The 18,217-nt window shown below is 42.2% G+C and overlaps 1 protein-coding gene across 1 annotated transcript; it reads right to left on the bottom strand.

The window, feature by feature from the left end:
* Nucleotides 1–8,903: 8,903 nt before the first annotated feature.
* GPR12 (G protein-coupled receptor 12) lies at nt 8,904–14,685 on the bottom strand. Its single transcript, XM_033515449.1, has one exon. The coding sequence runs from the start codon at nt 14,222–14,224 to the stop codon at nt 13,154–13,156; it is 1,071 nt and encodes a 356-aa protein (XP_033371340.1). The 5' UTR covers nt 14,225–14,685; the 3' UTR covers nt 8,904–13,153.
* Between the last annotated feature and the right edge of the window lie 3,532 nt (nt 14,686–18,217).

The raw sequence follows: 18,217 nt of genomic DNA, 5'->3' as shown, positions 1-18,217 counted from the left end.
CTGCAGTGTAGACACTCCTACAGCACAGCCTCGCTGTGTGTCCACAGGGCAGGGCTGTTGTCTGGCAGCACCCAGCTAGCCAGGTGAATCTTAGAGGGAAGATGCACCATGGATGGCTGAGCAGCAAACATATCCTGGGCAGGTAAATGTCTGTTCCTGCACCTGCTCATAGCCTGGGATCACAAGGGAAGGAAATCAGCCTCCCTGAATGCTGCCTGTTGCTGTCTGTCCTTCAGACCCACTCTCCCCAGGCTGCAGGGATGTGATGACCACAGCAAACAGTACACCAGGGAACACTCTCTTGGGCGCCCCTTCTGCCAGCAGAAACACCCGATTTTGTCAAAGGCAGGTCGCTGCTGCTGCTCCCGGGAAAGGAGGGGGCGGCTTCTGAGTGCAATTCCGCAGCTGACATGCAGCTGCTGAACGGGAGCCAGCCTGAACGACCCTGGGATGGCAGAGTTTGCAGATCTAACACCAGACACATCTATTGGCAGGGTTGACCGTGTTTTTGTAAAGGCTGTGCATAAGCTGTGGGTGGAAGGCAAACAAACACTCTCCAGAAAAAGCACGATGAATGAAATGGACCGAACATTAAGAAACCACACCATTTTTCTGTGACATCTTCCTGGGAGAGGGTAAAAACTCAAACCAAAAATAACCTCTGCACAGAGAGCTCCAGGGACACTAATATAGGCTGGTTAATTAAACAACAAGAACAAGATCTGTTTATTAGTTCCCACAAAAAGCTGTGGAGGGATTGGGAATCCAGCATTGACAATAAATCCTGGAGCCCTTCTGAGCAAGAAACAAAGCTGCAGAAGGATCCAAAGCACCAAGGAAGAGATGAGCTGTGTGGCCCTGGTTCAGTGTAACATGCTACCTTGCCAGGCAGGGAACTCAACCCTATCTGCAGACCAATAGAGCCAAGGGAGTGTCTGCAGGCTGGGCAAGGATCAGTCCTTCCAGTCCAGCAGTCCCTGCCTCTGGGCCAGGGCCAGTGGACTGGGAGCTTGGCCTTGCTTCCCCCTGAAAGCAGTGGGGCTATCTCACCTGCTTGGATGTCAGGGAATAGTTTTTGGTTGGGTGGGCTAAACTGGCAAATTGCAAATGCTTCCTTCGCCAGCCTGATGCCCTTGCAGATTCACGGTTTGCCACGTTAACAGTAATTTCCATGTATGTCCTGGCACTGGATCACCAGTGGCACCACTGAGGAATTCCAGCTCTTGGAAAAAACAAAAGTGGAGCTGGAGACTGCAGTAACTGATGCCATGTGAGAGAGAATCAGCCCCCTCTTTACCACCCCTCATGCAAAGGTGAAAGAGTAGGAATAACCAACCAGTGGAGTAAAGGAAATCCTGAGGTTAGTTTGAGATTTTGGAACATTCTGCCCCCATTTAGACCTGTCTAATGCCTGAAACTGGAGCTGTAAGGGTTCTCTCCCACTTTAGTTTGCCATATCCTCTGTATTCCCCTTGTAAGCTGAATGATTTGGAATGTGTTGATCCTCGTTCTGGAAATTGTGTGTTTTTGAGCTTGACAGCTCAAAATGATGATGATGGCAAACTCAATGTATCTTAGAAAATGTGTTTATATAGGCTTTCTGTCAAGCACCATTTAAATGCTATACATCATGATAAAAATGAAGGTGAAAGCAACTCTGTTAGGTCACTGATGGGAAGGCAGTGTCCTGGTTACATTAAAATATCTTTTGTTGTCAGATGAAGAATGCCTGTATTGAAAGGCCACCAGCTTTACAATTAGTGCAAGATACAGGGATGAAAGGCTTTTTTTACAGATATGAAAGAAAACCCCAATAAAATTTGCAAGCAAAATATGTTCAGGTAAGAGCTGATCTGCATGTAGTAACCAAGTGTTGGTTGTAACGTGCTGTACAGCAGTAGGGTTGCTCAGCTCACATCCACATTAGAGGAATGCAAAGTAGCACCAACCCCATGGAGCATTTTCATTATGAAGATGACATTTCAATAAATAAATTAAAAAAAAAACTAAAGAGAAAAATTAGATTTGAGCTGCTAATTTTGAAATCGGTTTTAGAGAAAAAAATTACTTGGATGTATATCATAACAGAAAATTTCAAAAGAACTTTAAAATGGAGGATTTTTTAAAGACCTGCAAATGGAGTTATCTTTGTCATACATGCCAGACTGATGATTTCTCCTATATGAGAAAGTAATGAAAGTAAAATCTCCAGTAACTGCACAGGCCTCACACTTTGCATGGACATCAAAGATTCATGGTACAGGACAGTGGTGAGGTAGTAGACACTCTCTGACATCCTGTTATACCTAAGGCAATTCATAAGTATTTACTAAGAGGGTAAGATAAGCTGCACTGTGACCAAAAGTCTGTCCAATTCAGCAGCTCATCTCTGATGTGACTTACAGACACTTAAATGAACCTAAGAACAGACATGCACACCTGGAACGATGCAGTCAAGCATACTTGACCTAAAGAACACTGAAACTACAATTTTTAATTTCTGCTTGTGGGCTTCATACAACGAAACTTTGTTTTGCTTACTGTAGCATGGAAATTATTTCATGTCCTGACAGCTTTCAACTCTTCTATCCTTGTAAGTACAGTGGCCATCTATTACTGGCCACATAAGTGTTCTGTTGCATACCCACTATTCATAATTCTGTCACCTTTATCAAAGACATCCTGGTCCCCACTGTGCTGCAGTCCTTTTGGCTGCAGTCAGCCTCAGTTGTTTACCTAGTTTAACCTCAGAGAAACAAACTGAGTCTACTCTTGCACCATGATACCAGTTTCTTCTTCTCTGCACAAAACAGGTGGTGCCTAAAGCTGATGTGAGAGGTGGAGAGGATAGCTTTATCTGGTAGAAGTAAAAATCTCTAAGAACATCTCCTCCAGGATCCATCTGACATGCATATTATAAAGGAAGCAGCCTCACTGTTGATCATTTACCTGGATATCTGTCAGTCACTGCCCCATTTTAATGGCTATGGTGCATTACAGTCAGTCCTAAGGTTAGAGATGTAACTCATTCCATTAATTTATATGCCTGGAGAATAAGATGGGTGTGCAAGAAAACCATTCAGAGGAATTAAGATATACATTTTGTAAAAAAATTTAATTTGGAAAATGAGACAGTCCACCGTTTTCTTTTAGCCTGTCTAAAACAGTCAAATTGGAAATACAGAACTGTGATCATGCATCTGATTTTTCAGTTACTTAATTCAAGAATTAGGACCAAACTTCTAAAAAAAATCTAGGTTAACACAGAAACACTAGTTTCTTACTTCCATATTAACTTTTACATCTCCCAGTTAATGACTGCTAACACAAATATTAAGTATTTAGATCCATTTAGAACAACCAAATGCAGAACCTCCTATAATCCATACTACATTTTGTTCCCCAAAACTGAGTATATACAATCATAATAAAAGGCAATGTGTCAGAAGAGAGTGCAGTATAGATAAATTAACTTGAATAAGAAAGGTAGACATGGAAGGTTACTCTGGCTTTCACTTGCAACTCTACATTCAAGAACTCCTGCTAGCTCTTCTTTCAGAGTTTTTGTCTGTAGTGCCTGGTATTTCCTTCTGCAGTGCTAGGAGATGTAGGGGATCTGCAGAAGTTCAACTTAAGTTTGCACATCTGAATTTAATTCCCCAGGTTTAGTCAGTGTCATCTGTCATCTCTTTGCACTGGAACACACTTAAATCTTATATTTGTAGAAAGGAAATAATTTTGTTATTTGAAACAGAATGGGGAAGTCAATGAAATGAAACAATGAGCCATTCTTTTTTTAAAAAGGAAAATTTATTTATGGCTACATACACCACATATAAAATTAACATTTAACTGAAACATGTAATTATTTCAATCATTTATGACTAAGCACTTACAATGTTGACTACAAAACTGTACAGTTCATATTTAGTAACCAATTCTTACAGCATAGTGCAATTGTAACATTTTATAAAGAAAATAATTTGTGCCTTTTTTAAATAAAGTGCATTAAATTACTATCTTGTATACAACAAGAAGCTCTGTAGTTGCAATTCAAAGCTCTAAGGGAAACTGAGGCAAAGATGTTTCACTTCCTTTGAAAATCATTTCATACGCTGGCAAGCTATGGTTCAAACTTCAACCACAGTTGAATTAAAAAAGAAACAAATAACAAACAAACAAAAAAAACAGACCAAAAACCTAAATTAGTATAAGAAATAACCACAGCCTTTATGTATGGAACCAGTAACTGGTTCTCATGTGAAAAGCACACCATGCAATCCGCCTGGCTCCTGTGAGATGTACAGCATGAGAACTATCCTCCATGCAGATGCTTTTGTGAAAGCTTTTAGAATTCAGCATGGAACTACACTGCAGTATCAGGTCTCTAACTGAAATGTACAATGTTTCCTAGGAAAAGTTCTCTCTGAGGATTTGATGACCTGAACATGGTAAGCTACAGGATTTTTTTTTCAATTGCATTTGGCAACAAAAAAAGTAGGGGTCTAGAAAATTACAAGTGGTTCTACTAGCCCAAGTATTCCAAATTTCACGGTCTAAAGTTAAAGACAGAGTTTATAGCTTTATTTCAGAGGCATACTTATAGCACTTATCCTATGAAATTCCATCTGTAAACACATTTACAACCAACTTTTGTAGATTTTGGCTGTGAGGGTAAAGTTCAGACCAAACAAAGGAGGGCTTTAGCCCCAAAGAGTAAGAAGCTATAGACATCAGAATGGACAGAGTATAATGTGTCTCTCTCCAGAAACAATGACAAAACCAAGAATGCCCATTTCCTTTGGTTGGCTCTGGTTGAAGCCCAACAGGAAAGTCTATATTCTTCTCTTCCTCCATACATATATGGGACTGCTATCAGCTTCAACAAAAAATATATTTGAGCACATGCAAGTAACCCTAGAGACTGCCTGACTAGTTTGCTGTATGGGTAATCCAGGCAATTTACCTGCCTCTTCAGCTGCAATACTCATTCCACACTTTTGGCACATATCACACACACTGTTCCTGCATTCTGGAAAAGTGCATTTTCTTCCTAGAGGGACCAGCCTGAGTTCAGCAGCAGATTACTGCACCTTCAGCTGTTTGGCTCTGGGATAGCTGCCGTGTAAAAAGCTGTGTGCTGGAGCGTGCTAACTCCCAGCAACCACTTACCTCCTCCTCCCCAACTAGGGAAAGTCTCTGTTTACACTGAGAGGGAGATATAAAAGGTAAGAGCTCCAGTATGGCTGGAACGTGATTGAAGAAGGCTCCCTATTTTCTATCACCTTTTCGGAAAGCTCTGTGCTGAGAGAAGAGCTCCCTGCCAAACCCATCGTGCTATGACCTGTGACCAACACAGCAGAAAAGCCTCACCTTTGTGCTCCTTTCTCCTGAGCCCTCTGGGGCAGAGGTGCCACAAGGCAGACTGAGTGTTGATCAGATATCGAGGGACTACATTGTCAGAGGGCAACAACACAAAAACTCATGGATGGGGCACAACTGACCACACTCCATAGGAACACAACCCTTTTGTCCTTTTCTGGATGTGGGTATTTCAATTTTTGAAGGACCAGAGCATGCTGCTTTTATTTGCATACTATAAGATAGATCTCTCCCCTGAAAGCAGGGGAAGCCAAATTCCTTCTTATTTGGATGGGTTTAATCTTAATGAACACTGAAGTAGGAGGAAAAATCTACAGTGACTGTAATTAATAAATGCATTTGAGCTCTATACCTTGGCCTTAGATCTTAGAGGTCCTAGGCCTTTTTCCCAGAAGACCCCTGAAGCATATTATGTGTTTTGTGTGCTCTTTAAAAATGAATGCCTACAATTTTTTAGGTACTCTAACATTCCCCAGATTAGCATCAGCCAGTGCAAAATGTCCACCTGTATCCTGCGACTGTATGGAATCATGATCTGTGCAGTCCTGTTACCAAAGTACCTATGGAAGACAAAAAAAGGGCAAGAGAGAAAAGGGAACAGAGTGTAGAGAAAAAGTTATAACTGCTTTATAGGTTCATGCTTGTGACAAGTACATTCCTGTAATCTCAAAGCTGGCAATGGGATTTGTCCAAATTAAAGACATGAGAATTTGCTTCCCTTCCAAAACCTCTCGCCTGTCTTTGTTTGTTGAAATATCAATTACTGCTGAATCTTTCAGTGTTTGCAAGACTCATACAAGTCGGGCAATATTTTTCTTTGATCATAAGAAACTGCCCAGCAAAGATGTTACACTTTAACCACATCCATGGTGAAGGTATAGAGCATGATATATGGCATGTCATAAAAACTAAATTAAATAATTGTAATAATTATGTATGTATATATATTATATTTAAGTATGTAATTATGCTATTTAAAAATGATAGTTCATCATACTTAATCAAGTTAATGGCATACTAAAATACTCTAAGAAACTGTTTCTCTATTCAGCATGTAATATAACTAGTATGTCATTATACCTATTTCATAGGTATTTCCTTTTGAGTTTATATTTAAAAGGAAAAAAAATAGATTTTGATGGCATTTATTTCCTAAAAGTAAAAGGTCTTCCATTTTCTAAAGTAAATTATTGTAGGATGCAGCATGTGCAGTTGGTATTGGCTTGTTTTTCCCTTGAGAAACTGGGACTAGGCCTCTATTCAGGCATCGTGGGAGATCATATGGTTGGGATCTGGTGGTTAGAGGAAAAAGAATATTACCAGTGTAAAAAAAAACAGTAGCAGGACACTTGCTTTCCCTCCCCACAGGTGAATCAGATGTTTCCTGTGTATGGGCAGCACTCACTAAAGTTGTTCAATGAAAAGGGGCTGCTGATATGTTTGAAAGGGTTATAACAAACTATTAAAAACTTTGTAAATCAGCTTTTACCTAGGAATGCTCCACTGTACTTATGAGAGGCGGGTACTTAGAATCATATAATTTAGGTTGGAAAAAAACCCTTTAGGATCATTAAATCCAACTGCAAACCAATGTTTGCCTTGAAACAAAAAAGGATACCAGATATCTTGCTGCTGGAGGCTGGGGTTGTGGGGAGGTGAAGGAGAAAAAGAAAAATAACCCAACCTGTAATCCTATGGCCATCAGTTAAAATACTAATACTTTACACCTGTAATTCAAGGAAGCCCCTAAATGTGCAATGAATGTCCATAAGAACTCTATGCTTTTTAGGAAGTTCTGTGCTACTTAGAGATATCAGATAACTAGTTCATTAGTTCTGGGACATAACACATTTCCCCCTATGTGGGAGTGGGAGACATATAGTGTCTTTTCCAATTTAAATTTCTGGAACTATTTCCAACAATCTTTTCCAATTAAATATCTGTCATGTCAGCAAGTATGTAAAAATTGTGTTGGCATATGTAAAGTGCGAAACAAAAGTTTGGGGAGATGAGAACAATTTCCTTAAAAGCCAATTTAAGGAGTTTGTGACAGCAGCTGACCATTGTTATAAAATTAGTTTTACTCTCTCAATTACTTGCAAAGAATCTCCACTGGAAGAATCTCCCCCTATCCTTTCCATGGGGCACTGAATTAGTCTGTATCACAGCAGTGACACACTAACTGCAACATGGTTTCGTCTAACCTACAAGTTTGTGTTTTACCCTTCTCTTCTATAAGAAGTTTGTGTAACAGAAATGTGCAACTCTTTCTTCTTGTGGGGCTTACAAGATCACAACAATTTTTGAATAAACCACAGCATGGACTTTTTTAGTGCAAAGGCATACTGTTTTCAATGAAACATTTACTACAAAGTTGCAGGCTCAGCTACTCCCCAAAAGGAACAGAAATACATAATGACTTTCTGTAAAATAATCTTCTGGTGGTCCTACTCTGAATTTATTTACTTCTGATTTCAAGTGGGGCCATGCAAGACTGCTAACAAGACAAGTAATAACCTGAATAAAATATGGGGCAACCTTTCCAAGGAAGGTGGACCTCACTTCTGACCATATCTCCTCCTCTCTGCTCAAGAGGAGCAGCCAAGGACACGGGATTGCTGCACCACACCCGGGAACAGGGGCAGCCCCAGGGGCCCTCCCTGTACCTCGGGTAAGGTTCCAAACGGGCAGCTCTAAACACCCTCCTTACACAGGGGGTGCATTTATTTAAGCATCCTTCCTGGCCAAGCTCAAGCCACAAGTGATTGAATCTGGCTGATTCACCAAGCTATAAAGACTTGCATCTCTCATCTTTCATCATCCACTTAATATGAAAGTAGATATCCTTGCAGTTCATTCAGATTTCTGATCCATTAAAAGGAAATGCATATTCTTGATCTGAAGATAGCAGCACCCAGTTTTAAGGGGTAATTTCCTCTTGTACCAAAAAAGTATTTCCAGACAGGAGACTTTTCAAGTTTATTGGGAGTACCACCACTCTTCTACTGACAGATGAGGGAGATACATACACCTACTTTATCTTTCCTGACCTATTGTTTATTCATGAGATATAAATGATACTACTCCCTTATAGTTCCTTCCTTTTAGTTCTCTATAAGCAGAGAGTGAGAGATCTCATTTTTTTCTCCATGGAACATCTCTGGACTACCACTAAGCCAGTCTAGAACCATTCAGTATCTCAGATAAAGTGACAGGGTAGCTGGTGGGTTTTTAAATAGCAGCTACCCTGTCCAAGCCTTATTTATTTATTTATTGTACATAGAAAAAACAGGCCCTATATACTTTCTGTTCATAAAAGTCAGGGCCAACATTTTGAAAACATTGTTCTGAATGTTACAGAATCACTTTTTTTTTTTTTTTTTTTTTTTTTTTTTTTTTTAAGTAGTGAGTGTGTAGTTATGCTTCAGGGGCTTGATTTGTAGCAATGCTATTTTATCCCAACTTCCAATCACACATCAGGTTGCTTATCACCTTTGGGAAATAAAACCACGTGTATTTTATTTTTGAAAGTTAAAAAATCCCTAAGAAAACGAGGCAAGAGAATAATAGCTCTTTGGAGACAGCATGAGCGCTGGTCTATGCCAAAGTTTGCTGCTGTCCATGGAGGAGTTTTAGTGACCCCAAGATGCCTCAAGGCTGGTCCCTGAACACTAAAGAATGGATACAACTGCTTATGCCACGGAGTGTCCATGGCAGGAAGATGCAGAAGCAATATCAGTCCTTTGAGCTTGCTTCCAAAGAGCTTGGGTATTGGTAGGGGTTTTCTTCCCTGGTATCATACTCAAGCTGTCTTCAGAAAGGGCTAGCACCATTTATTGTAGTCACCCTGATGAGCAAGACAAATTTGGGTATTCTTGGGATTAAGTTATAACTAGAAATCCTGAATGCTACTAATTTATCAACAGAATGCTGTACAACTAAAATGAAACAATGAAAAGAATAAAACTCCCCAATGCAGTACGTAGTTTTTTCAGCAAATAGCACAAATTCAGGATCCAAGAATTAAGGTAAAATGTTATTGCTGCGTGATTCTATTCAGAAATTCAATGATTATAAAACAAATCAACCAGAAATAATGTTTCACATTGGTCTAATAGGATCTGCTTAATAAAGGAAGACTTACACTTACAGAAAGTCCTTATGCAAGTTATTTTTTTTTTTTGTCTAAAGTATATATTGCTTCATCTCTATTGCTCTGAGTTTACTCAGCAGTTTATAGTATCCACATCATGGAGGATTTTATTGCTCTTGTGCTAAACACGTGTTTCGCTTTATTGCTGAAATACTACTATTGGGGGAAATGATTAAAAAAAGAAAAAATAGAAGGTAAAACAAAAGACAATTAAAAAATCCTCTCCTAAGCTTTGATGATGAATGTATGAAAAAAGCTGACCACAATAAATTTTTCGCATCAGGATACAACCTGTTACTGGCTTTGGGACAAGTGTGTTAATAAATAAACATGAACTTCAATTCTTTACACTAAACTATATATTAGGAAAGAAAAAACCAACTTTTGTCATTACAATGGAGATATGAAAGCTACTTCACTGCACACAGAATGGTGCCTCTAACCCCCCATGTCTTATGCACTGTTGTTGTTTGATGAGACAATAAAATATCAGAAACTGCAAATTGGCTGGATTTCTGCCAGTTTCAGGAGGACCTTGGGTGGATACTGGCACCTCACCATACAGAACAGGGACCTCCACTGCCATTCTGAGGGGACAGCAGAGAGTTTCTTAATTCTGCAGGGTCTGAAGGGTGGCTGGCAGTCAAACAATTCTTCTGAGTGAGCAAGGTAGGCAGCTTTGCACCCACAGCTCTGCCCCTATTTCCCAAATTTTGTTCAGAGGTGTGTTACGGAGCAGCCATCCCAGTGCTGGTAAAGCTTGCCCTGACAGCTGTAGGCAAACCTATGTCATTGACTTTCAGTAGGATTTTCTGGACTATGCTACACAGCCTCAATTTTGGAACGTGTTTCTGGAAGAGGCAAAATCCTCACTGGAGGTCACAGCAGTATCTTTGGAGGCAGAATCATGTTTCTCATCTGTTTGTGGTGGAAGGTAACCATGCACAACTCAAACAAGGGCAAATCACATCTCTATGAGCCAGCTATGTGGGATTGCTATAATTAATCCTTCTTTCTTCCATTTGACTTGCTCTGCTCCTCAGGAGAGAAGCTTCCAATTACAAATCTCTCTGCTCTGGCACAAGGAAGAGGTCAGCTCCCCCGGCACACTGGAGAGCCCCCATGGAACTGAGCAGCCTGTGGAGTGAGGAAGATGACAAGGACATGAGGTGAAACAGCATGAGAAGAGGGGATGACATTATCTCCCTCTGTGCTGTTTTTCTCTGGCTTCCCTACCACACAGGTGTTGCCTAGAGAAAAACACTAATGCCTGTGAGGTTATCCAAGAGGATGAGAATATGTCTGTATAAGGAAAACAACAGCTGTCCGTCCTCAGGTCTGAATTTTGGTCACAGTTGTAGCTGCTCATCTTCATCATACTTTTAGCAATTTGATACAGAAGAACAAATAGTGGAATAAGCAGGGGGAACAAAGTTTGTGTGACTTTAACTTCTTTTTTCTTTTAAAAGTGCCATCCTACATTATTCAGCCTCTCTACATCATTCACCTCATGACTTTTACTGCCATTATTTCCCAATAGTTTCCATACTTGCCAAACTGCACATGTGTAGCATGTATTTTTATGAAGTGAGTATTTCTTATACAAAAAATTTTAAGAAAATTCAATGATTAGAGTTTCAGTATCATTCATAAGTAGATAAAGAACACCAATACCCTACACTGAGCAGAGGTCATAGTCTAACTTGCTGAGCATCTGTAAATCACAGGGAAGCCAGGGGAGCTTCAAATTCACAGCTCTACTGGGTCATGCCATGCAATTATTATTAAACTAATCAGATTACCAAGTAAGAACCAAATATCATGAAGGTTGAACCAAATAAACAATGGAATTTAAACCCAGCATTGCAACTAAAATTAATTATTGCTCATAAAAATCTCTACAGAGCCTTGTTTACAGACAACTCACATTTGAGATTCAGCTTTCTGTATAGCATATGATTCTTAACATCACAGAAACTTTGCCACAAAAAGCTACAGTCATCCAAACGTCCACATGAAAAGGACAGATTCCATTTGGAAAAATCCAGACCAGCAGCGCAGTTGTCTCTACTATCTCTACTACACAGGTATATATTTTCATTGAACTGTAAATATTGCTATTTTTACACTTGAGTTTTGGATTTATTTATTTTTTTTTAATGGAAGGTTCTGAAGCAACAATACAATGTGCTGACTTTGACATTCAAGGGAGCATAACCTCCTGCTGATACCAGGGCATGAACACTCTGAGCTCCCATCAACACTAATGGCAGCGGTACTCTAAACTCCCATGTGCTGACATGAGGGTACACCGTAAGTTTCACAAAAACAAGTGCCAGGAAGATTTTCACTCTGACAATCAGGTAGTCTTCAAATCAGAGAACAACGCTCTATTTCTAGTGCATTTTAATGTGGCTTCAGTGGAAGGTTAGAAGCAGTTTGAAATTTAACCATTCATGAGAGGAAGCTCTGCTTTCTAGACCAGAACTATAATGAAGTCCTGTAATGAAGTGAACTGACATGTGTACAGCGCAAAGAATGAAACTGCCAGAAAAGGAGAAAACACTGTTTCATCTTGCAGTTCTGGCTGCATATAATAATGAAGTAGATATGCTTTGAGAATTTATAAATGTTGGTATTTAAAATTACATAGGAGAACAGTGAAAACAAATAGTATTGACTTGGTAACAACATAGGGGAACCATTTCATATAGCGCTAAATATGTGCTGCAAGCAATCTGTAGGTTGTTTTATGAAATATTTCTTACACTCTTCTGGAAAGATAAACTTGTCTGAGAAACCTAGTTTTCAGTCTATTACAAATGCATAGCCGAAAGAGTCCACATTGTTTCATCAATTTCAAAGATAGCCCCATCAGTTTTAAAATCAACAGCATAGTTCCAATGTCCCATGGGCAAGTGCAAACGTATGTCTGATTTTTGAAAAGGAAAGCAACGCATATCTCTTGCTTTAACATCCAGCCAGAACACATGAGAGAACAGGTAAAAAAAATTGAAAAATTGTCAACCTAATTCATGCTGAGACGTAAAATAGAAAGCTGCACAACTACTTTCTCACTTAGAGCAAATTTGTTGCACTGAGATTATTACAATAAATTCCATATAAATCAGTACAATTGGCCATTATTTTGAAGACTATTCTGATGATATACAGATGGGGTAACAGGACTTGGTTGGATTTTTTTATTTCTGTTTAAAAAAATAAAAGAGGAAAAAAATATCCTAAGAACAGATTGTAACATGCAGTGTGACTAAACCAAATCACATAAACAATTTTAAAGAAGTATGCTGTTTTGATCTAATTTTAATTAGAAAACTTAATGGAAAATCATGGCAAACTTGGCAAAGTCTGGGTAACACGACAAAAAGACCCTGAGCAACGTTATAAATCTGTTAAGAACACTGATTATTTTGATTTTGGAAATCTTCCTTAAACCACTTGATTGATTTCGGTCGCTGGGGTTTTCTTTTTACCAAAAGGTCGGTCCATCCTGTGGTTTTTATGTGAACCCATCACACATCATTTAATGAATGCATCTAAACCAAAGACAGAATGTCTGGAAAGTAACATGTTAAGGAGCGTCCTCGTGGCTGCCAATCAGACATCACTGGGTGATCTTGCCCTCTGAGACAGGTTAGAAGGAATACAGCCACAACAGACGAGCCAAAGTGCTTTCTGTATCTCCTGGTTTCTAAAAGCATATATTACAGGATTGATGATGGAATTGTAGGTAGCTGGCAGGAGGGTGGCATAGGTGTATATAGAAGGATAGGTGTAATCTGCTATTAAAGAATAGAGCGTAAAAGGCATCCAGCAAGCAGCAAAAGTCCCCAAAATAATGGCCAAAGTAGACACTCCTTTTCGGGTGGTCACATAGTGGGAAGTGGCCAGGAAATGGTGTTGCAAGGCAATCTGATGGGCATGGCGCATCACGATTTTACAGATCTGAATGTAGAGCTGCAGCATGAGGGCAAACATAAGCAAGAAAGAGACCGAAAGGACAGCTGCATTATTTTTAGTGAGTGGTCTGATAACACTGCAGGTGGATTCATCTCTGAGGCAGTTCCAGCCCATTACAGGCAGCAGTCCAATACAGATAGATGCTCCCCAGAGCAATATAAGCATGACATAGGTAAAAGTCACAGTCCTCTCTGAATTGTAAGTCAGAGCATAATACAGGGAGAGGTACCGATCAACAGTGATAGCCAGCAAGCTGCCAACAGATGCTGAGAAAGAGGCCACAATCAGTCCAATCGTAACCAGTTTCGTAGCTTCTGACTGCAGAAGGTAGGCAAAAACAAAATTGATGATCAATCCAATGCCTGCTAAGAGATCTGCCAGCGCCAGGCTGCCTATCAGGAGGAACATGGGGGCGCGAAGACTGGGATTATGGAAAATGATCAGGACCACAATGGCATTTTCGCAGGAGATAAGGGTCCCTGAAGTACACAAGACAATGTCCCAGGGGTTTACCAAAAGCTCTGGCTCAGGGTCTACGGCAGGAACCAGGGAGGAGCCTGCAGCTGAGGCATTCTCTGTAGAGCTGGCTTCTACATGATCCTGAGGCAGCCAGCTCAAATTAACCTTCAGATCTTCATTCATTTTAACCCCTGTCTTCTTCAACAGAAAGACATTATTTTTAATGTTCAGCCACAGCACTGCATACATCACCCCCCCCCCCGGAGCATGCAACGCCCTAGACAGCAACACCAGCCTGATGTGCAGGCAGGCACTTGTTACATAAATGTGACAATAGAAAATAAAAACAAAAACGGGGGAGGGGGGAGGATATTTAAAACTGCCCGAGATTATCCTCCAAGGGACCGATGCACGGAGGCTGAGTGTTCCTTAGGGTAACCTGCACGGGGAGGCAGGCACGGGCACGGGACGCAACCCATAGAGCACCTAAAGCCCCTCTAAGCGCCGCAATTTGGGGTGGGGGCCGGCTGCGGGGCGGCGTAAACCCCGCTATCCTGCAGCCGCGATTCCAACGCGGGATTGATCATATTGGTCACGGAGGGAGCGGACAGGATGGGGAAGGAGGAGGGGAGGCGGAGTATCTTTCACCGACCCCCAGTGAGGAAACCCCGCCCGGGCTGGGGGGAGAGTAGGGCGATGTCCTCCGAGAACTTACAAACTCGACGCGGACACCGCGCACACACACACACACACACACACACACACATATCCCCCACGCACCCCCAGCGGCGGATCACCTGGGCTGTCCCCCGGCGGCTCGGAGGAAGGATGGATGGATGAAGGAAGGAGGCACGGAGGGGTCGCCGCGGTCCCTTCCAGGCGCCAGCGGGGCCGGCGCCGCGCGCGGGGCGGGGGGCCGAGGGAGCAGCGCAGGTGCGCGCCCCCCGCGCGCGCGCGCGCAGGGCGTGTGCGTGTGCCGGGGTGCGAGCGAGGGAGTGAGGGCGTGAGGGGGCGGGGGCGCGCCTCGTGCCCGCGCGCCTGCGCAGGTGCGCGCGTGGGAGGCCGTGAGGGGGGAAAAGGGGGCGGACGCCCCCGCCCCGCTCCTCCGCCCCCCGAGGCACCGCCGCGCCCGGCCCTGCGGCCCCGGTGGCCCGCTGAACTCCCGCTGATCCCCGGGGACCGGCCGGCTTTGCCCTTGCAGCGAGAGCCTCCTGAAATTATTTAAATGAAAATTGTCCTCGTCTTGTGGGGGTGGTCAAGTGCTGGCGGCACGGGTTTGCCCAGAGAGGTTGTGGTGTCTCTGCCTCTGGAGGTAACTCGAAAGCTGATGACATCGCCGTCCCTGGTAGTGTTCGAGGCCAGGCGGGGTGGGGTCCCGAGTGACCTGATCTAGTGGGTGGCACGTTCCTGCCCATGGCAGGGCATTTGAAACTAGATGGTCTTCAAAAGTTCCTTCTGACCCAAACCATTCTACAGTTCTGTCATTCTGTGGTCCTGAATGACCTGTTCTAATTGGCAATTCTTTGAGAAGTGGGGTTGGACCAGACCATACCACAAAGGCACCCTGGAGCCTAACCTTTCCGTGATCCTCTGGTCTACAACCACATGAAAATGAGTCATAGAATGCTAGAATCAATTAGGTTGGAAATAACCTTTGAGATCATTGAGTTCAACACATGACCAAACACCACCATGTCAGCTGGACCGTGGCACTGAGTGCCACAACCAGTCTTTCCTTAAACACCTCCAGGGATGGTGACTCCACCACCTTCCTGGGCAGCCCATTCCAATGCTAAATCACCCTTTCTCTGAAGAAATTCCTCCTGATGTCCAACCTTCCCTGGCACAGATTAAGGCTATGTTCTGTCATCCTGTCACTTGTCACCTGGGAGAAGAGGCTGACCCCCACCTGGCTACGACCTCCTTTCCAATAGGAATGACCTCTTGTAACTGACCCTGCTTTGAGAAATGGGGCTGGACCACACCATTCCAGAGACATCCTGGACCCTCAACCATTCTGTGCGTCCATGGTCTACAACCACATGAAAATGAAAATATGATATAAAAAATTTAAAAGAGTGATGCCCAGTGTCAGGTCTAGAGCAGGTAGCTTCTGCCTGTGCAGGGAGCCTGCTGGGGTATGGGGATGGGGATGCCTGCCATCTTTGGATGGTGACATTAGGGACACATGGGCATATTTACAAAGCTGTTAGATACTGAGTAGTGCAGGCTACTGGAGTGAGTGGGAACAGCTTTCGAGTTACCTCCAGTGGGGCTTAGAGTGAGTTGGAACTAAACTCAGATATGGGCCACTGGGTCAGAGGAGCCACAGCAAACAGCTTTAAATGCCAAATATAGATGGTTTCTGCACAGAACATAGTTTCCCAAGGTCCTCTGTACAGTCAGTGGACAGAAGTGGGTCCTCCAGGGCATGTCAAAATAGTGGGATGAGTTGGTCTACAGAGGAGCCTGGAAAATTTTAGGAAAACATGCTTTGTCCTCATTTACACCTCTACCCCTCTGGAAAATCAGGCCCTGGGGAATGATTGGAATCTGGAGGGAAGATTTCCTTCTCCCTTGTTGAGTTATGGACTCAGCATGTCTGCGTGGTTTCATCCTTCATTCAGATCAACCTCAGTCACTGTGCTAAGCCTTGTGAAACTTTGCTGGATGACTCAAGATGATTCATTCATATTTCTGGTGCCCCTCCTGCTTTATAATAAGGATTAAAAATGGATATCACCTTGCTGCTGATCATTGTCTTCCAGTTTTATCCAGTGCTTTCTTACGTGACAGTGTGACAAATACTTTCCTGTGATCCATATCGGAATATGTTTGGTGTGTTTCATCATCTGTCACTCTTCCATTTAGAACAGTTGCAATAAAAATGCAAAAGCTTTTCTTCAAATGTTTTAACATTTGTTTCACAAATGGCAATGGCAAGTGTTTCAATTGAGTATTTTAATTTAGGACTTTGGAGAGCTGTGTTTATTCACTTATTTAATTTGTGAATTATTTCCCTTCCTATTATAAGACATTATAAGCAAGCTAATGTTTGTCTCCTATATTGCCAGTTTGTCACTTTTTCCTGAGATGGTGGACTGTCGTCATTAGGGCAAATGGCATTGGCATGGATTTCACCCAGTGAAACAGAACACTTGCCATTTAGAGGAAAATCTCTGTTTATTAAAATCTCTGGCAATATGAAGATTACCAGATGCAAAAAATTAGTGATAGGTCATAGCTTTTAAAGAACTTTTGTACCACTACCTTGCTATTTATTTCTGTCTCTCATGAGCCTGCAGATAGAGATGTTTGCTGACCCTCAAGCTAGCACAGAACAGCCTAGTGCTGGAACAGGAAGCAGAGGTCGGGCTGTGCTGGCTTTGGACCCAGGATCTTAGGATCTGTGTCTGACGCTGTGAGTGCCATGGTGACGTACAAAGATACTCTGGCCCAGCTCAGGTAACACAACATGACTTTGCATAATAATGGCATATCTTGAGGAATAGATATGCTTGTGAGGAGTAATATACCTGTGGAGTCTAGTGCTGTTATCTGTCTTGGTCATAGTCTGGAAGTTTCTCACTCTTCAGGAAGTCTGTGACCTGCTGTGTCCTGGAGGTTCAGAGACATGCCCTTCTTTCCTTCAGGTATCTGTGACTGGGCATACATGGCAATCTCCTCTGCAGGGTCATGCCCCAGCCATGTCCTAAGGGGCAAGTCTGCTTCCAGGACCCCATGTGCCATCGATGGGGAGCCTCTTCATACAGTTGAGGGATGGAAAATGTCATCTGCTCCATTGCCTTCCTGGTCTGAACAGGTGGAGCATCAGGCTTTGGGATGCATCCTGAGTTACCAGCCAGTAAATTATAGAGCTATCCACAGAAACTAAACAGTCCCATTTAAATAGAAAAATTGTCCTGAAATAACACATTGACATATTTTCCATCTGGGTCCCTACCATCTAGCAAGCTTCCCTTCAGGAAATCCAGCAGGGTCCCATGCCTCTTTTATTCCATCCTAAGCACCCTCTCTCTATTCTTATCTTTGTGTTTTGACTCCTAGTCTTTCATCCATATAATCAAAGCCACCCTGAAGGAGTGCCTAGTCAAGTGTGAGTCCTCATTACCTGGAATTATTTTTCCTTTGGATTTTATTTTTCCCCCATATGTAGTCTTATAGTAATTTAAATAAAATTAAGGAAAAAAAGGTCATATTCTATTAACAACTCTTGTAGAT

The sequence above is a fragment of the Parus major genome, chromosome 1 (assembly GCF_001522545.3).
Source record: "Parus major isolate Abel chromosome 1, Parus_major1.1, whole genome shotgun sequence".
Lineage (NCBI taxonomy): Eukaryota > Metazoa > Chordata > Aves > Passeriformes > Paridae > Parus > Parus major.
The sequence above is the reverse complement of the archived record's forward strand: the minus strand, read 5'-3'. Positions and strand labels throughout refer to the sequence as shown.

Coding starts and splice junctions, on each gene's coding strand:
- GPR12 (XM_033515449.1), bottom strand. CDS start 14,224: ATGTATGCAGTGCTGTGGCTGAACATTAAAAATAATGTCTTTCTGTTG.